The sequence below is a fragment of the Oxyura jamaicensis genome, chromosome 9 (assembly GCF_011077185.1).
Source record: "Oxyura jamaicensis isolate SHBP4307 breed ruddy duck chromosome 9, BPBGC_Ojam_1.0, whole genome shotgun sequence".
Classification (NCBI taxonomy): Eukaryota; Metazoa; Chordata; class Aves; order Anseriformes; family Anatidae; genus Oxyura; species Oxyura jamaicensis.
The window spans coordinates 17,290,680-17,311,909 of record NC_048901.1 but is presented as its reverse complement, the minus strand read 5'-3'; the positions used below and the strand labels follow the sequence as shown (position 1 = coordinate 17,311,909).

The 21,230-nt window shown below is 40.8% G+C and overlaps 1 protein-coding gene across 2 annotated transcripts; it reads right to left on the bottom strand.

The window, feature by feature from the left end:
• Nucleotides 1-283: 283 nt before the first annotated feature.
• Nucleotides 284-19,343, bottom strand: DCUN1D1 (defective in cullin neddylation 1 domain containing 1). 2 transcript variants are annotated; one of them, XM_035334818.1, is made up of 8 exons: nucleotides 19,193-19,343; nucleotides 10,779-10,995; nucleotides 9,433-9,601; nucleotides 8,748-8,878; nucleotides 4,846-4,928; nucleotides 4,515-4,611; nucleotides 3,030-3,095; nucleotides 284-2,460 (listed from the first exon to the last, which is right to left on the bottom strand). In XM_035334818.1, the coding sequence occupies exons 1-8, from the start codon at nucleotides 19,193-19,195 to the stop codon at nucleotides 2,450-2,452; spliced, it is 777 nt and encodes a 258-aa protein (XP_035190709.1). In that variant the 5' UTR covers nucleotides 19,196-19,343; the 3' UTR covers nucleotides 284-2,449. The 2 variants fall into 2 exon arrangements, with proteins under 2 accessions (XP_035190709.1, XP_035190708.1); XM_035334817.1 differs by having other exon boundaries at nucleotides 284-3,095.
• Nucleotides 19,344-21,230: the final 1,887 nt, after the last annotated feature.

Here is a 21,230-nt window from a genome sequence, read left to right as displayed (position 1 = left end):
GTGTGTGTGTGGTGTCTTCCACTGCATGCAAGGTAATGTTAATGCAGCACAGCTGGGTGAGATCAGCTCCATTCTGTACCTGTAAACATTCAGCATAAGCGCCAGGCAAGATGTTGCATCAGTTCTTAGACTATTTTCCCCACAAAAAGACTTGCCCACCACAGAATGTATGTTTCATGCAGGAGCTAAGTATTCCGTACTTTTCTTTTTCCTAGTTAAAAGGACAGGCTAGGAAAGGCTTACAAATAATACGCTGAAACAATCAATGCATGAGAAGACTTAGTCATGGCAATTTCACTGGAGCTTTATTGCCTCTGTTGGTAATGAGAGGGATTGTAAGAAGTTACATTTGAACTTACAGAGATATGTAAATGATGCTTTTTACTAAATATAATCTTGAGATTAAGTGTTTTGTATCAGGGCACTTCTAATTTTGTACACCTTTAATGTATAAAAACAGGTTATAAACTTGATGTTTACCTTTTTTTTTCCTGACATTTGGCAAAATCAAATTGATCCATTAAGGGGAGATCATCAGATTGAGGACATTAGCACTTATGAATTAAAGCAATCCAAGTAAGCAACTGTCTGCATTCTTAAAAACAAACAAAACAAATATATAAAGGAAAAACAAACACATGGCCACATCTGAGCACTTTTCAGTACAAAATATTCTCTGTAACCAGGCATTTTGTCCTTAGAACAACACCTTGTTAAATCACTGTTTCTTTCAATTTTGTTTCGAAAAATTCTTAAGATGCCATCATAGCACAAATAACCTTTTTCTGCAACATAATTAGTCAAAGTTTTATGTATTTCTTTATAATTACACAGTAATTATAAGCACGTAGTACCAAACTGATGACAACACTATTTTGTTGAAAAGATCTCGCATTCAAAAGGAATATTCTGTAAAACACCACGGCATTATGCCACTACCCAATCTCAGACTTTTTTTTGAGGGACAAGTCTGTATTGGGATAAAAAAACCCAAGTCAGTTCTCTTTCCCAAACAGCATACTTGAACAAATCAATCTGAAACTGTACCAAAACCCTCAACACAGAAAACAGCACGCATAGATACCTTGTAGAGCTTTTTCCCCACACACACACCCACCCCGAAATTTCAAATCCCCATTTATATTTACAGAAAATTTAGAAAGGAAATACTGAAAAGCAGCAAAACACACATTTTTTGGCATAGCCAATTCCAGTAGCTGGAGAAAGTCTGCAATGTTTCTGTGGAACTGTATCCTTGAAATAAATGCACAGCTGGATTTTCTTAAAAGGGCACTGCTATAAGGGGAAGCTAGCCTTGTGGTCAAACCTTCAGAGAACAGAAATAAGCATTTTTAGCAGTTTAATAGTCAATTTTTTCCTAAAATACTTTTAGCATCTGCATAGAAGTGTTCTGCTGTTTAGTGCAAGTACCAATTAGTTAAGAAATAATTCTGGCCTTACCGTGGGACTATTTAGCACATGGACTCAAACCTCTACCCTTGTTTGTAGCTATAGTCTTCCTTTTTTTTCCTGGAGCTTGGTAGTTTCCAGCTTGCTTTACAGAGTAGTATTTATCTTAAGATACCAAATCTCTTCACAAATAACTGAGAATTAAAGACCATGTTTAGCGCAAAAGTAGCTCACGAGCTCTTGTAATATTAAAAATAAAGAAGCGCATCTGATAAAACCTGTTTTGAACAAAATGAACTTGATTTAGTTAAACGCAGTAAGACAATGAGAAGTAGTGATGAACCAACAAAATAATTTAAGCAAACAAAGCCAGTGTAGTATTTTGTATCTGATCTGTGCCTGTTTGGGAACGCTTTACCCTTCATTTCTCTATTTGGCAACCACAGTGACGTGTCTTTTTAAGGAAAGCTCAACAAAATAATTAAAAATGGGTGTCATCTATAACAGCAGTACCTATATGTTATAAAGATTTATCTTTCTTACTTCTCAGGATAATGGTTTCAAAACCTAGTTTCATTTCAAACGCACCACCTGCTTTTTATATCAGGGCCATTTGCTTCTTCATACCTCAAGCATAAAAGTTTCATGTCTGAATTTAAAATACTGTATTGTGTAGCAAACTTAAGACACAAATTCAGCATATTCAAGTTTTAGATCTCCACAGAAATGAAAAAGCCTTCCTTTGACAGACAGATAAGCATTTCAAAACTGGAAATCTATTTTCTTAGATAACAACCTAGAGCATACTAGATTCTACCCTTACGCACACTGTTCATCCAAATGATGCTCACTGAAGGCCGACTAGAACATTAAATGCGGGTGCTGTAAGTGCACAGTAGTTGTGTCGTACTTCAACTGCTCTCTCAGTCAGCTGATGTACAATCAAACCATTCAGATAGGCACCTAAATAGCCCAATATCAACAACCTCGGTTTTCTTGTTTCTTTCTGTAATTGTTTTTACCAGATGCTCAAACTCACTTAGACGATACCTGTAGTTTTCCGGAAAAGAAAAAAAACAAAAACAAAAAAAAGAAATCAGACCCAGTACACTTAAATATATCACTCTTAAAGGAAGTGCTATCAATAGTCTTTGCAACTAGCCCCAAGTGTATATTTAAGGATTCTTTTAAAAATTGTTTTGATGTTGATCTGTATAATTCAGATGCCATGTAATAGTCGTCTGATGATGACCAGCATTGTGCTTTATGTGAAACCAGAAGCCTCAAAATAATTATAAAGCTTCTAGGACTTATGGGAGCTGAAACTAGGGTGGTCCACACACAAGAAAAAAAATCCATGATGAAATCCACAATGTTGGAATTTTAGCGGGCAAGAGTGGTCCAGACTAGAAGAAAAGCCCAAACCACCAGTAGAAGAATGAAATATGATATGGTCCAAGATGTATCCTTAAAGGTTTGTCTCAACCCTCAGCCACATTGTGAGGATTGATCTTCAGTTCAGTCCAGCCAGCAGAAATTGACTGTGCAATTTTCCATTTCAGGTATTTGTACAGACTATGTACACTCTAGAAGGGTCCTTTAATGCTACACTGTCGTACTTTTTGTCCCAGCAATTTGAGGGCGTGCAAATTCCACAAAGTCATCGATAAGAACTGGCCATGCCCCTAAAAGAGAAAAAAAAAAGGATCAGAACATAAGAAATCAGATCAAAGCATTTGTTTTTAGAGCTTCAAATCTAAAGTTATTTTACTTCCCAATCTTAACTAGTTTCAAGCAAAAAAAAAATAAAAAAAAAAATTCTCCATTCCTTTAAACCCAGTTAATACAGAACCCTTTCAAGGATCATAACCTCCTTCATCTTCCTAACCAAAACAAAAGTTCTAGCTTAAAACCTGTACTGCTGTTGGAGCCATAAGTCAAACCTGGTATCCAGGATGGCAATAGCTGCTTAAAAAAAACACTGAACATCGTATGAAGGAGCCTATGCTTAGGTAGCAACACGTCACAGCACACTATGGCATTTACAGCTCACAATATGATCTCGCATGAATGCAACGCTCATCTGTTAGAATCAGCATAGGCAACCTTACCCAAAACCAACAAAATGCACCCCAATAGTCAATGCCCTACGAAACTTATTATACTATATGTGCTCTTCCCTATTCATTATCAAGGGGTAGTTGAAATGCATATAAACATTTTTCCTATTATGGGCAGTGATATCCAAAGAGATGCCACTCTCTTGATCACGTGCACTGTTATCACGTTAAAGTTAAAATAATTGTGGGCGGGTTGTTTTTTTCCTGAAAGGATTTTATTCCAAATCATTAGAACGTTCTGCCTTTAACCTTTCTAAATTACGTTGACTTATTGTGGGCAGCAGCCCATTCACGTGATGAAAAGGGAATGAGAACTGTTCGTAATTATTAAAATTGTAGAAGTTTGCTCCCCTTTAGACGTTTAGATTCCTCTGCTCAATGAACTGATCTGCTGCCAACGACTGAAGGTAATTAGCAGTTCTTGGCTGCAGATGGACTGGAAGACGAAAAAAATCCATACAAAAGTTTACAAGAAACACATGTTGTAGAAAATAATTTAAGTTTTGTAACCCCTATATGTGGCCAGCTTCACTTTAGTATTATCACATGCCCAATCTTCATGTAAGCCAAAACAACCAAACTTTAAAAATATTCTAAACTAAGAAACGCAATAACCAGAGGAGCCCTACAAACAAATGCACAGACCACACATCAGTTACTTGGTTGGAGATGCAAAAAACTGTGCTGACAGAGAATCCGTGTTTTTAAATACGGATGTGAGGGTCTGTCTTCAAGAAGAAAGAGTTAGTATCTGAGCTCATGAAGAAGGAAAAAAGAGTAAACAGGGATTTAAGAAAACATCAGCATTTCTTTTCTAAACCTGCAATAAACAGGTAATAACATGTTTTAAAGTAGCTCTAACTCTGAGCTTTATATCACCAGCAAAGTTCTCTAGTTATACTATTAGATATCTGTGCTGGATACACAGTAATAAATGTACCGTAACACAGTTAGATGTTAATGAAAATAAAGGGAAATGTTTACCTTCCTCATCATAGTTAGACATATCATCTGCTATCATTGTACTAAAGTCTAGAAGAAGGTTCCAGGTGTCCTTAGGTATTGATCTTTTATGATGCTCCTGTTTGGAGGGGTGGAAAATACAAGGAAAAAAAAGGATTAAGAACACATATACAGAATCATTTTTGCCGTCTCAGACACAATCATACCCCAGAACATATTTTTTTGTATACACTATGAAGTGCAGCATCTGGGATCTGTAACAAAACAGTCCATTGCATCTACTCAAAAATATAAACATATTTCAGATTTTGAATTTACTGCAGTCCAGTTTATGTAAAGATTTAAAACTTACCAACAAAAATTTGTTCCACAAGTCTAGAAATTTAAATCTTCCGTTAAGTACTAAATTCCAGTAGGCAATGGCCATTTCTAAATCTGTAACATTAAAATATATTACTCTTAGAGATTTGCATTTCAATAGATCTCAAGAGGTATCTAACACTAAGATGAACTGCATATTCGTAAGGGTAAAAAGATGAATCTGATGCAAATATACTCATGGATCTTCTACAAGTGAAACAAATGAATTGTTACAGGAATACATATTTTGAAACTGACACTTGAATATAGAACTGAAAATTGCCCATGTTCATATTCAACACGTTCAAAACACAATGATTTCATATACTTTTTGCTATCTAACAATACTTTACATACAATCCAGTAAAATATTTGTCTTAAATATACTATTGACTTGACAAAAATTTAGTACTTTGTAGTATTACCTGCTTTGTTTTACTTGTATACATATAAATACAATTAAAGTACCTTTTTTTTGGTTTCATTTTCTGAGCAACATTGTCACAGGTGCTGGCTTTGTTAAATGGCCTTTGACAAGAGTTCTTTTCTGCAACAGGTTTCCCTTTGAGATATTCTTTATTTAAGTATTAATTATTGTATAAGCAGATGATGGGTTTCACTTTGTGCATTTCAATGACCCCTGTGAAGTTCTTGCTTGTTTTAAATCTGTTTCTCAGGGTGACTGAACAACCTGACAGCGTTCAGGAATAAGAACATGCTGCCCATCAGGCAACTGCATGCTGCTGTCAGCAGTGGGAGCTGTTAGAACACAGCAATTGGAATACTAGTTAATCTAGCATATGAGGGAAAGCAAACAAAAAAGCCTCCATGGTACTTGCCAAAGGCTGAAGTGTCAGGTGTTTACTGTTTATTAGTGACACACAGTAACATGTTGATCAAAAAAAAAAAAAAAAAAGTGTTCTAGAGCTCATGAGCTAGAGCTCCACTACCAGGAATTAATGAGAATTTCTGTACTGTATAATAAAATGCTGAATTCAGTATCCATCATCAAGTAATTAAAGTAACTACAAAAGGCTACCTAGCTAAGTGACCTCCTTTTTCATAGAAGCTCTTACATCTTTCTGCAGTCTCTTAAATCTCTTCTTCCATAAACAATCCTCTTGTGGAAGAAGAGAGAAGAGGCACACGAGCAACTGAAATCTCATGAGAAAGAAAAATTAAAAAGGGGGAAAAAAAAAAAAAAAAAAAAAACAACAAAAAAATGCCCCAAAATAAACAAACATATTCACTTTTCTCCCAACCCCTAAACTATTAAAAACAAACCAACCGGGCAGGTGGACCTTAGAGGGGAAACCAATAGCAAACAAAACAAAGACTGAACTCTGCTGTGCTGGAGGGAACACAGAAGACCACCGGGGAAGATTCTGAATTGTTTGGTATCTCTGATAGTAGAAGTTCTTCTCTGACAGTGTAAACACATTATAATGCTTCCTGACCAAAGTAATGAATAGAATTTGTGGAGGATTTTCAATCAGTGGCAAGGGGGTGTGATTTCACAGTAAAGGCTTAAGGCTGGGTTTCCATTCAATTAGACAGAAGATGCAATGCATCACTAAATATCCGAAAATGACAACTCGTTCAAGAGCATAAAAGCTGGGTCTCTCTTCTCCAAAGAATCCATATACAAAAAGACACAATTTAGCTTTCAACTTAAACTCCTGTTTCTAAAAGTGAATAGATTCAGAGTTCAGATTTAGTTGATCATTTCCTCAAGGAAACAGATCATAAAACAAAGTTTTATTTATTTGTGATGCATTAATGGCAAAAAATACAAGGTTATGAAATCTCTGCGTATTTTGAGTGGATTGTAAACAAACATTATAAACAAGCTGTGCATTCCGACATGCTTATATACAACTTCCAGATTATTCCTGGGGGAAGACATAATGCCTTCGGATAGCACTACATGCTTTAGAAGATTTTATGAAGTCACAAAATAATAAAGTAAGCATTTAACTTTACATTTTCCTAAGAAAATCAAAAGAATGCTCAGAAACATTCTCATCATCTGCTAGCACAGAAAAGTATGGAACAAATATGGAAGTCTCAAAACAGGAATGCAGGCGAAGCAAACAATGTTTGCAATGAGCATCAGCTAAAGGGTATTCTAAAGTGACATGCAGATATCACAGGAATTTTCAAAACATCCACAGCATTTACACTGCACTAAGGAATCATGCACAGGACATACGCTCCTAGAACTGTGCCTGCACTACCTCACAACTTTTAGAAGATTAGAAACCAATATATATTAAAATCAATTTGCAAGTGCCTACAAGAAGCTATTTAGACACTACAAAATTAATTGCCTAACTAGGAGCACTTACTTTTCAGCACTGCACTTCCCCGATATTCTTTTGCTTCAGGGTTTCCAGAATTATTCTGCCCTGTTGTAAATTCATGCCTAGAACCATGCATTTATTGGCACCAAAAAGGTAAGTAAACATCCAGATTTTAAGCTTAGTTCTACATCACTTCTGGAGCCACACTGAAAATCTTACCCTGCGTGCATATGTATATATATATTTGTGCTATTTGGATCTGAGAAATACTTCTCTTCATCGCTGTTAGAGCTTAACCTGCATGAATAACCTTTAGGATGACTGAGAAAGAAAAGCAAGGGAGTTAAGTTCTTCTGGTAAAACATTTTTACCAAGGTCTGTTCCGTCTGGGATGCTCAAAAGATTCATTTCTATATAGCACAAGGTATCAGAAAAAAATCAGAAAAATAATGCAAGTCTTCCTAATACTTCAGAAATAGGGAGAGGAAAATAGCTAACTACTACATCAAACAGTCCTGCTTGTGTTGAAGCCTTGAGAAACATAACTAGAACTGATCGATTAATTATGACCTCATTGCAATTTGTTATTTCACTTTTACCACTTAACAGGGATTTTGCAAAAGCTTTCCTTGCTGTCTAAAGCTGTTTAAAAATTAAGAATAACAAACATACATCACAATGGTAACCAGAAGAAACTGTAATCAGTTCTGTGGTGTGAAGAGTTACACACTGACACGGTCTGTAAGCTAACTTCTATCCGCTCACAACTTACTGTCTACACACTTGCAGCAACAGAAAGAATCAGCCCATTCATTTATTTGCAGGATTCATATCTGGCTACATGCATGGACATATGTTTTTAAGCACAGTTCCTTCTATTTTTGCAGTTTTGAATAGACAAATTTAAAGTCTGTTCATTTAGTTCCATCTAAACTATATTTTAAAAATTATTTTTAATAAGCGATTTTTCTACTTCATCTATTATGTAATGAAAAGAACAGTCAGAAGAAGAGCTCTGAAATAACAAAATGAAAAATATTCACTGAGCCAAGGGGAAAAAGGCTGAAGGTAAGCACCTTTTAGCAAAGGCACAACAGCAAAAGGCATCTAAACCCAGAATTTAGAAATCTATTTGTACTATTCCAATTCTACTTTGCAAAGGCATTTACACACATTTTTGGTGATATAAGAGACTCTGTACAAGTACATTCATATGGAAATCACTTTTACAGGTTAAATTTACCCTAAAAGTGAAAATTTAATTAATTTGTTCAGTGCTGCAAATGGTGTAATTATGCCTTTAATGTAAGACCGCAACTAACTGTGCTCACTGAGAATTTCACACACTCTTCATGAGAGAATAAACCCTCTCACACAAAGTTTTGTAGTCTAATATATTAATTATGCAGATATTTCTATCAACTTGAAAATCTGACACTGACATCTGTCTTCCACAATAACGTGTATTTTATCACAAGGGTGGTTACCTTTCAGACTCATTGGATCACAGAAATTACTTCCATGTCACTTACTGATTAAAGCAGTCATTCCACACATCTGTGCACAAACGTTTATGATCAAGAATACATACCTAAACCTTTCTGTCCCGGATTCTTTGCGAAGTTGAAAGTAAACTGATAAAAATCCTTAAATCTTCCTGGCTCTTTTAATTCTTGTTCCATTTTAGGAATCTGAGCCTTTAGTTTTTCTATGCTGTCACATCTGCATTTTAAAAAGCATGTTTATTTGTGTGTTATTCGTTTGGCTGTAAGAGACACAACTTTAGACGTCTTTTATAACATTTCCATGGAATACAATTATCAAAACAAAAACAAACAAACAAAATCAGGCAACCCGTAACTAGTCTTTATTTATACAACAATTTCATTTCTTTGTTCTTTCTTCACATTGCCATTTGCACATACTAGCTTATGGATCAGATTCCATAATCTACAAGATTTTTAGAAAAATACGATAAAGACTATTATATTCACACTACACAGGGATAACTCAGGTATGCTGGACTGCAGACCAACATCCTTGCTTTGTCTACTTGAATAACTCTACAGCAGCTAACTCATGCAACCAAGGCAAGCAGCACTCAAACCCACCTTCCTTTGTTGGTCACTAAGCATCTAGTACATGGATGCGTCTTTACAGACAAGTGATGCTAGCCTCTGAAAAGCCTCTGAAGTCTGAAAGGGCAATGTGATTCTGAATTCCCCAGAGAAGGACTGTTCCAATTTCTGGCACGACAGTCTGTACTGCACACTTACCCTAACTCTGTCATTCCATCCATGAATTCCAGCTTTGAAAATTCACACTGTGTTGCAGCTCGGAATTTCCATGCAATGATGAGTACAGTAATGCTGGCTGGGTCGAGAGCTAGATCATCACAAAACTGCTGTATACCATCTATACCGATTTTATTTTCATCTTGAGGATCTTTGGGATATAAAAGTAAGCATCAAAGGAAAAAAAAACAGCGATTTTGGAAATAGATTTATTCAACAAGAGTCTAAGAAAAGCAAACGTTTTCAAGTCATTTCTGGGATAAGCTCTTAAAAGTGTGCATTTTAAAAAACAGGATTAGTTTAGTACTTTCAATACTTAATCTTTAACATTTGAGGAAGTTTTGACAATAAAGCTTCCCGTACAATGAAGCTTATGTCATTTTTATTAAGAGAGAAAAGCACAGCAAAGATTTGGTTTCTGCCTAACATGCATGATATTCTGACTCATTCCAGAGACAGAACAGCGATCCTCTCCCACCAGCACACTTAATTACTGGCATCTTTAGTAAGATCTTGGGTGTCATTATAAACAATTCTGCAGCGTCCATTCATAAGCTGTACTGACACAATAATCAAATCTCCCCATAAGCTACTAAACTGACGTTAGTTTCGTGCATTTTCTGGCATCACCAGCACACATGTGTTTGGACATGGTAAATTCCAAGAGTAAAGTTATGTTGCCCCGTTACTGATTCCAGCCAGGCACACGCCTTTCCACGAAGGAATCAATCAGCATCTCGTCTGGAAATAAGATGTTCACGTTTCAAGTGCACTAACAAAGATGTACTAATGCAAGCCAATGAAGACTTGAGGAAAATGGTATCTGGATTATGTCCATACATGAAAACTGACAGAGAATTTAGCACTTTTTTTTTTTTTAGAGCTAAACCACTGAATTTGTTCTACTGTTCAGAATCCACTTTAATGTATGTGGTGGGCTCCTCTCAGCTGAACATTGCCTGTATAACAGATAAAAAGACTTAATTTCTGCTCTGTAACACTGATAATAAGCACAAGGTGAGTAAAAATTAAGGTAGAATCTGTCATTGTTATGCAAACTTTTGTCAGGAGCAAGTCCTGAGTGAAATGCTTCCCTCTGAAGAATCACCTAAAATCCACAGTGACCATTTCAGTTACTCCCTGTACTCACAGTTCCATTCCAGACCCCAATCTTGTAGAATTGGATGTGTATTTAAAGTACAGAAGGCAAACAAATGTAATCCTTGTGAAGCAGAAACTTCCATATATATTCCTTCTACCTTCCGCACAGTAATCAAGAATACATAACATACAGCTAGGAAATAAGGCTTAAGACTCAGGGTACTCACCTTTGTATCTGTTATATAGCTGTTCTAACTTCTTTCTGTCCAACGAGCCTTTAACGCTCTCTCGTATATAAAGTTCAGGATTTTGAAAAAAGTTGTCTGTTGCAACATCTAGCTTCCAGTCATTCTGAGACAGACAACTCACCGCTGTCTTTTCACTAGATTGCGTGAAGACCATAAACTGACGCACTTTATCCTTCTGTGATGATTTCAACTTGTTCTAGCAAAAACAGACAATACCGAAACTAGAAATGTTTTATCAGAAGGAAAAAATCAGTACTTTTTTTTTTAAATCAATACTTAGTACAATTTTCCCCAGTAGTTAGACTTTCTTTCTAGCAACAGACACTTAAAAACAGCACTTTTAAAAAATTACTAAATCAGAAGAAACGGATATTATTTCATATGTGAACAGTTTGTTATGCATTTTGGTACAGTTAGATCAAAGAACCTCATGGATGGGTAAAAGGGATGCATTCCTACTGCTGCATATACAACGCACACCAGTACGTTTCAAACTTACCGTGCAAAATACCTAGAATGAAGGTAACAAAACTGAGCTGAATCATCACAAACCACGCTGGCAAAGCAATCAAAGATGTTAAAAAATTAGTATTAGTATTGCATGTCTTGAGAGAGAACCGGAGGGCATAGCAAATTCACAAATGTGTCCCTGCTTACACCTGGCTGTATTTAAACCAAGTTTTAAAAATAAAAAAAAGAAAGCATTTATTCATAATGGAAAAAAGGTACGCCTACCAAGAACAGGTAATTGAAATGCTTAAATAAAGCCTGTGGCTATCAAAATACTTGACAGATTAATTGCCTCAGCAGAGACAGCAAATACCAACTCAAAGGGAAGAACCTTGTGCAGAAGAGGCCATTTCAGAGCTCACCATCACCGAGGGAGAGCTGGGCATTTGTCCCATCCCAGAACACCAGCCTTGCAGTAATGTGGGGTGCATGCCATGTACCCCAAAAGCCTGGAGAACAGCCACTGGAAGCAGCAAGAAGAACTGAGAGACCACGCCGCAGAGAGTGGGTAACCCCAGGCAGCAGCAAAGCACTGGGCTGGCTTGTACGTTTCAGGGAGCTACGCGCTGAAATACCTTAAAAGACCGATTCAGAGATTTTTTTTACTTTGAAGGTGCTCAGCTCCACCTACATGATTCACCAAACATTCCTGCGAGGAGGCATTGCCTCCATTTCACAGGTGCAGCAACTGAAGCTATAAAAAAGGAAAAAAAGGCACAATTTTGCCTGCGGCAGGCAGGGAGGCAAATAGCCAGGGAGAGCTGCAGAATCTGGCCCTTGGCTCAGGCCAAGGGCCCTTGGCAGCTGCCCTGCTCCAGCGCAAAGCCGAGCAGGGAGTTTGCTGCCCGACATTTATCGCTGCGGGGAGATTCCCAATGATATTTTTGATGAGGAGAAGCACATGTGGTATTTCCAAGGTATCAGTTACACGAAGCTAACTGCTGATCAGGAGAAAGCCATCTTACAGCTCTAGCACTACATCCAAATTCAGTCCTGACCTGGCTTCTCAGGTCAGGATCGTGCTTCTTACACGGCACAAATATTTCACATGTAGTTTGCCTTGCATCCTACCTAGACTTACATATTCTCTTCATTACTGTCATTTCCAAGTGCACGGCTCTTTCCCCAGGGGTGGTGGGAAAAGGGAGAGGCAAAAATCAATTTCGAGGAGCTATAAACCACCCTCAGCCAAAGAAAGAATGGGTTAGCAGTATGAGCTGGAGCTCGTCATTCCAGAGAACAATTCGTGTCCAATCACATTGCCATTAGAAAAGTTAACCAACACGTCAGAACACAAATTAATCTACCCTAAAACTCAACATCAGTTTTCTCCTGCCTGATGACGGGAACAGAGCATGCGGTTCGTAAGAGCAGACAAGGTATAGGGTTTACACTAACACCTTTCTAAACACAACAGAAGCACATTGCCTTAAAACCCACCCACACCACCAAGCAAGCCTACGTCTCCAACTCACACTGCAGATTTCAACACACCAGTGCTGGTCTATATTGCTACGTGTTGCTTCTTTATTTCAGCCTCTCCAACACGTTCCTCACACCGGGCCTTCAGCTACGAAGATGTTTCTGAAAGGCCGATTCTCAGGCCTGGTCCCAGCCCCTCTGCTGGGAACTGGGCCCGACTTTGTGTTTCACGGCAGACGTTCAGCACCAAGCAGGACGGAGCTGAGACCTTCACCAAAGTCAGACAGCTTACGCTGAGTAAGCCATGTGGCAGGACTTCCAGGAACAGCTAATGAATTTGCAGTTGCAGTTTTTAAAGTAATCCTGTAAATCAGCCAAATTAAAGCAAACCACTGTATGAAATGCCAAACGAAGAAGGAACAGTCGTATGTCTTAACTTTCTGTACCAATCGCCAGCTTCCCCAAATCAGTTCCACTCTGCCAGGCTGCTGCGTCACTGCAGGCTCCGCTGCGTTATGGGGCAGTCCCACTTGAAAAAAGGCAGCTCAGGTCATCTTTTTATTTATTTATTTATTTATTTATTTATTTATTTATTGAGAAAGCTGGTACCTTTAGTCATTAGTTTCTAAGGTGCACAACGCTTCTTAAACCGAGCATTCTGTAAAACCTCGAGAAAAGAGGCTTTGTTCTGTCTTACTCCTGCAAGGAGAAACTCTAAAAGCTAAGACACACAGCAAAAAGGTCACGGAACAGGTTTACAAGGACTCATCATGGACACTGCAAACCACAACAGGTAGTGGGTTTTGTGGGCTGTCACGTAAATACGGTATGCAATTTATTAGATCAATTCGGGTTTATGCTAAAAGTTTAACCCTATTTATGCAGGAGATCCTCCTGTGCCTGGGGTTCCCTAACAGACAGGAACAATATAAAACCCTTAAAAAAAAAATAATAATAATAATAATAATACAATTTGCCAAGAGTCAAGCAGCTAATAACATGCAATAGCACGCAGCATTTGCTAATATTGTAAGATGCAATAAATCACACTGTTCGAGTATATTCTTTTTCTGGAATATCTCTATCTTAACTGGTCAAAGATGAGTTTATTTTTAGTGAAGCCCCAAGCCCTTTATATGTGATGAATTCTATCTCTGAAGCTTCCCAAAGTGGATGAGACACTCCACATCCCAAGTGACCGGACAACTCCTCGGAGGCCTACCGCTACCCCAGGACAGCAGGAGATGAAATTGCTGCCATTTTTGTTATCCTCTCGGAGCTCTTCTTTCATCCCATTAAAAACCCACACTTCAAGCGGGAACAGGTCCCAAGCCTCCCGCACTCTTAAGGGCTATTTCTAGTAGCCAAGCTCTAACAGTCTATTATTGTTTTAAGTGTGCAGGAGCGAAGCCACAAGCACCTCCAGCCTTTAATCTTGTACTCATCAGGCAACAAATACCTTACACTGCAACTGTGTGCACTGCAGCGCAATGCAATCCACTTAAAATATGCTCGTTAAAAGGGAAGACAGAATTGTATTTAACAGATATGTTTCTTGCTATAAGACACCAGTGAAAACCAACAGAAAAAAAATGCAACAGATTTTCTAATAAATTCTGCCCTTTGGGGTAAGGGATAAAGGAAGAATTCGGATCAGCTCGCCTTCGATCAAGTTTCTGCGGTGTCCATTCCGCCTTTTACAGTGTAGATGTCATAAGAGATGGAAGGTGAACTTTGAAACATGGAATAACGTCTCTAAATTGAAAGCTACATTATGTAGATTCACAGCTTTACAATAATTTTATCTTTCCCCACTTTCCCCTTTCTGATGCTATGTTAATTTTAAAGTGAACACTTCCCTCTCCCCATCTAGTTCCAAAGTTGATAATTCTAATTAAATAACGCATCCTTGGTAGTGACTACTATTAGATATTTCAGTGAACGATAAAAAATGAAATAAAAAAATCCACACTTTGGTCTTTTTTCCCCTTTCTGGCCTCAGACTGCAACTCCCTCCGACTAGGGGAGTAAGCTTTCCCAGTCGAGGCCAAAAGCAAATGCTGGAAGTGACCTGCCAACTCTGATTACACGGTTATTTTTCCTCATCTACAGTCAGTTTTTAGCCACCTCACATTCAGAAATCAGCTCTACACACCGGTCCCCACAGTTTCCTGGATAACAAGCAGCCGTACGAGGGCTCCACTCCCCTGGATAACATCCATGGGAAACATAAACAACCTTCGTCCTGCACTGCTAGGGCTGGAGAGCCTTTAGATTCCTACCGAAATGCTGCTCTTGGACTTGGCTTCACGGCTGTGTGCGGCTGCCAGACAAGCAGTGTACAATCAGTTTGAACTATCCCTGCCCCAAATTCCTTATAGCCCCCAAAAAGGCATTTGGGGGTATCACTTCTCAGTGACAAAGCCTGCTTTTCGCCTTCCCCACCCTCAGTGGAAGTGCCTCTTGCTAATTTCCCTGTTAACTACATGGACTGAACGATGGGGCATCTGCGTTTTTGTTTCAGTTTGGACTCAAAGAAAAGCCTGATGGGTTCTCATGCATGTGACAGGTAAAAACCTTTTCTAAAATAGCCTCACCCCCTCCCAGCCCTAGAAAGATACCTGGCTGCAGGAAGCATCTGTGCGCTTTCAAAGGACCCCGGTGACGTCAGGTCAAACGCCAAATACCGTCAGCCCACGCATGGCACGGGTCTGTGCACACGCTTACCGTACAGACCACGACCGTCACTTCTGCCGTGTCTTTGTGTGCACACAAAGAATATTCCTTCCTCAAAACATGCTCAAAAGAGTATTCCTTCCTGCCATGTCTGAATTGCTCCATGTTGCACTATACCAAAGGAACGTACAAGATGCCTGCCAGTAATCTGTTTATTGCCTCGATTCGACAAATCCGCGGCTACAGCTTAAAAAGCAAAATCGTGAATCTTTTTGTTTGATAAGAAAACAAAAGTTAATTACAACTTACTTCTGCCAGAAGGCTATGAATACACGTAATCAGATTTTAATCCACTTTCGATGACATATATATATACAAAAACACGTTAAATCCAAGTTAACAACATAAACAATTAAATAGCTGTATTTTCTATACAATATAAATAAACATGTCCTTCAACTAAATTTTATGTTCTACAGCAGGGTTTTTAAGTTGTGTTTTGTTGGTTTTTTTTTTTTCCCAAAAAAAAAGAGAGCATGCAGAGGAGGATTGTAAAGAGATTTTTAAGCTATTTGAAAGTGACTTGAAATCCATTTGTTTGCAGTGGAACAGAACAAAACCAACATTTACAAGGCCCATTGACATAGAACATCCAAGGAAAATCACAGGCAACACAGAATCAAAGTTGCTCTTTACACCCTCTAAAGTTTAGTGGATAAAACTATTTCAGTACTTGTATACAGGCTGAAAGTGTTTCACAGAAGAGCAATAATAGACAGCCATCCAGAAGAAAGCAGTAGGTATAGTAGTGTTTTAGGGTAATTCACGTTAACCTGGGAGGTAAAGGAAACACCACAAATCTGGGCATTTTCAACTTTAAAAAAGCACGAAATAAAGCTGTCCGTTGTTCAGCATTCTAATCTGGAGCAGAGTTAAGAAGCTCTGTTCACCCATTAGAAGCTGTTTTCATACCCTGAATTTGCATTGGCACCATAAAACACGAGTAAAATATCAAGAGCTACCTAATAAATTTCACACCTTGTTCTCAGACTAGTTCATATTCCCGAACAGTTTTTTCATGGCTCTAGTTAAAAGCGATTTTACAGTGTAAGTTCAAAGGGTTCTCTGGTTAGCTGGGAGAGGAAACAAGATCATGCACCATCTTGTCTAGCACTCAGACTGCTTGGTCGTAAGTATAATGCCAAGAATCCACAAGTTTTACTACAGGAGAACCGACACCAAACATTTAATATCAACAAACTACTACAGACATGAATACGCACCATAAAAAACCAGCCTGGCAGAATAGCTTGTTGGGTGAAACAGTAAATAACAATGTCATGAAGTACAATAACATTACAGGAGACAGTGTCAGACACTTAAAAATTCAGCATTACAAGAACTTCAACTTCCTGTCACCTGAGGTTTGCACTAAGAAATAATGTATTTAAGGAATGATGCATTTATCAGCACAGAAATAATCGTTGGAGAGCACAAACTGGGCAATATAAAAGATCCTGTAAAGAGAGGGAAGGTTGGCTTTTGGCTCTGGACAAAGATACGGATAGGTGCATGCTTGCCTCAAGTATTGCACGTAGTTCTAAATCCATTAAATCATTTAGAACAGACGGCTCAGCACCAGGAAACCTTTGTCCTGACAGCAGCGGCAGGAGGAACACCAGGGGGACTGTCTGCTGCAGAAGCGCCCCGGTGGGCAGCGCTGCACAGGTAAGCCAGAGCCAGACCTCCACTGCAGGAGCCTCGGATGGCAGCACGGGACAAGCTCTGCTGGACAAGCAGCCGGCCCCAGGAACCTGCCACAGCCACTGGAAGGACTCGCCAGAGCAGCCATGCGTGCGGGCAGGAGGAAGGGATGTCGAAGCTTGTGCTTCTGGGTGAGATCTTCAGATCCCTGTGAAGAAGCCCCCCTGTTCTTTCCCCTAATAAATAGAGGATTTTGACAGAACAGGTGTAGGTACAGAACCTTGGACACTAGAAACATTCCATACCTGTATTTATAACCTATAAAACCCGCAGCCTGTCATTTAGCCCCACTTCAGTGTCTATGACATCCTTTCACCTGGGTGTTGGAGGCAACAAGCACGACCTGGAAAACACCTGTCTGCACAGTGCTTAACAGCCCGCTCGGGGCCACGACCAGGTACTCCCTCCCGTCTGATAAACACCCATCTATCTGGGCAGGATTGTTCCATGGAGCCTATCTGCTAGCTCTTCACTTTGATATTTCTGAGAAGCCAAGGCACATCGGATTCTACATTTCCTCACAAAACACTGTTCAGTTTGCTGTGTCTGTTGTTATATTGCCATAATATTTGTTACATTGCCATTTACAACAGCACTGTTCAACTTCTATCCCTAACCACAGAGCCAACCAAAAATAAGTGTTCACACAAGACATCAACCGTGTATTTATTTTTATATGCTTACACCAGATATACTGTGAGACAGCTCTAGGTGATTTTTATGGAAAAGAAGTCTTTGTTAGAAGTTGTGTAGCATTACTAGACAGCTGTTACTTGAGACAGTCCCGAGAGCTGCAGAATTACTGTAAGACACCTCTACAGACTGAACTGTAGTTTCAAACTCCCTTAAGAAAATTCACAGGGAGATCTACATAAAACTATTCAATTAAAAATTATATTGGTAACACAGTGACAGGTTTATTAGAGGTCTATGTACCACACCACTAATTTAAATCCCGGCTAACCAAACTTCCATGCCATCATCACCCCATCAGCTAGAGGTGTCTTTTTTTTATATATATGCTCTGAACACTGCTTGTCAGAATCGTATTAGCTGGATGCGTAAGATATCTTTACACCAACAAGTGTGCACCGGTAGATCTCAGCATCTCTCCTAACCTTTCCTAAGGCAACGCAGCTTCTACAGAAAAGTTGTGCTACTTTAACCGTACAGATGTAGCTGTAGCTGTACAACTTCTGTACACAGAGGAGGCCTAGAAGTACGACTATAAACACGTTCCCTCAGGTACATAAGACACTGTATGCTACAAGCCAATAAGGATCCCTTATTGGAACATCAGGAACATCATCATTGGAACTCAGGAACATCATCAGCTTTTGTTTAAGCACATAAAAATAGCGATAGCGTGGCTTCCCTCGAGAGGGGAAAGGAGAAAGTCAACTGATTTTCGAGTCCACAAGTCCTTAGCTGTAAGGGACAAGACAATGCACAGAAGATGCAGGACAGACAGGCCCTCCTTTATGCCACTTATACAAAAAGCACCTTACCAAAACCACACAAAGCGATTCCCCAGAAATCCTCCAACCCAACTCACGGAGGAGCAGAGTGGCCAAGTTCCTCCGCCAGCTCCCCGTGCTTAACGGGCCCGGAGCCTCCTCAGAGCCCCCCGACCCCTCCGAGGCACTCCGTGGCAGCCCCCTGCCCGGTCCCCGAGGCTCTCTCACAACCACAGCCCTCTCTTTCCCTCCGCAGCGCGCTGCCGGAGCTCCGGGCCCTCACAAAGGTGACAGACCCCCGCGGGCCGGAGGCCTCCCCCTCAGCCCGGCGCCCCCCAACCTAGGCCCCGGCGCTCGCCCCTGCCCGGGAGCAGCCCCCGGCCTCTCGGCGGCAGGACCGAGGGCCCCAGAGCCTACAGGGAGAGAAGGGGGGGGGAGAGCCAGGAGCTCCGGGACACCCCGGCCCGCCGCGACTAGGCCCCGGCTGCCCCTACCCCCGCGACGCCGCCTGGGCTCCGCGCCCCGAACCGAGGGGCGGCGGGGAGCCGAGGGGAGGCCGCTCACCATGGTGGGGGCTCTGCAGGCCTCTTCCCTCCCGGCTCGGGCGGACGCTGAGGGCGGCGGCGACGGCGGCGGCTTCCTCCGGCGGCGGCTCCCGGCTCCTCACGGGCCCTTCCGCCGCCTCCCGCTCATGCGCAGTGCGGCGGGGCCCCGGGCCCGGCCGGCCGCGCGGCTCCGTGAGGGGCCGGGGGAAGCCCCGGGAGGGAGGGGAGCTGCTGAGGTGCGGGGCCCGGCGCCAGGGGTGGCCGAGGAAGGGAGGGGGAAAGGTCCCGCTCGCCCACGGGGTTAACGGGGTGAGGGGTCCTGCCCGCCGCCTCGCGGTTCCTGAAGGGGAAAAGTGTGCGTTTGCTCGAAAAACAGACAAAATAGACTAAAAGACATTGCGACGGATCGAGGGGAGCCTCTTCCTTCAGCCCCGAGGTGGTTGCTGAGGGCAGGCAGCGCCTGAGGTGTGCCTTGAGGTAGCCCCCATGCGAGCACGTTAAGAGTAAAGAGGTGGAATGGGAAAGGCAGTAGTGGTAAACTTGGCGTCTGCACAGAGCCTTCGTTGGTAGGAGAGCGGTGGTAGGGCTTCGTGTGTGGGTGAGTCTGCCTCCTCTACTCCAGAAATGTCGACAGTGGATTTTGTAACATGCACCTCAGTGTACGTTACCAATGGCTGAACCGTGGTTAATGGCAGAGCCTACATTTTGGGGTGAGAAACCAGGAAACCATCCCATGGCCTTTCGGAATGGATTTCCAAAGGAGGCTGAAAACCTTTGCTGTGTAGCCGCAGAGAGCTGGGAGAGGTGAAATTTCAGGGCAGCAGCTTTACAGGCATTTTTTGATGGGACCACCTCTACGCTTGCAAGATCCATCTTCTGCAAGGTCCTGAGGTTGTGATCCCCTTTGGGGCTGTTGCTTACAAGTTGCCATCAAAAGGTGTAGCTTCTTCTGCACAGGCGTCAGCGAGAGAGGTTGTAAGGGTTAAGTCACGGCTTGTACCAGTATGCCAGACAGTTGTAGGTTGTTGGTTTTCTCCCCCAGGGAAGCTTATTCTAGCCACTGTAGACTTCTGACAGCTGAGGACGTTTGGGGAAGCAGAGTATTTGCTGATAAAACTTGCAGTGGTGGCAAACTCCTAGATGTGAAGGACAAAGAGTTGATATCTGATCTTTGTTTTTGCATCTCCTGCTGAGCTAAGAGCTATGAAAGTAAGCTTCTGTATTTACATTACACGATTGGTATGGTCGCATACACCACAGAAACTTGACTTGAGAAAGCCAGTCTTTTTGCTTTGTGATGGATATCCAGGGGTTACATACATAATTTTTTGTCCAGAAGAGTCTGAATCACTTCTCGCGTATTTCACTCACTGAAAAGCTTAGATGGCATATGAAGAGTAAAAACAGTATCGGGAAAGAGATTTTTTTTGAGAGTATTTGGAGGAGAATCAGGACAATCCTGTGATGTTCTACCATGCTGGTGCTCCAAAACAGTAAAATTAATGGTTGTCATGATATTAGATATACAGAACTAAGTGTGAATTCAGCTGTCCTCAGAGACAGTAGTTGCCTGGGTACCTTAAATCCTTCTGAAAAGCATGTTTTTGAAATCAAGGATGGCTACCAAGTGGCCAGTGTAAACAGCCGCTACCACCAGCAAAGTCGACCTGAACCACAGTAGGAGAGAGAAAGCCAAACCTGAAAACTTATTTCCTGGAGACAGCTAATTGCAATCACTATAACGTGCTGTGACAGCCCTCCTGCAATCTGAAGATGCAAATTAGAACTTCTTGAGAATTATTGCAACGTGTGACAATAACCTGAGACGAACTGCGGTTGTGGTGGATTCCTCAGGACAGAGACAGGATTTTTAAACAACTTCTTTTTTCAGTGTCTGTTACTCTTGCTTGTTTTCTGTGTTGCAGTTTCTTGGTGTTTGGTTGGAGTTTGTTTTTTACTGGGGGAAGGGGGAGGATGACGCGTCATCTGTGTTTTGTTTTACCTGTTCTTTTAACAAGTTGTAAGGAAGGTATTTATAACTCCAAACGGATTTTTCA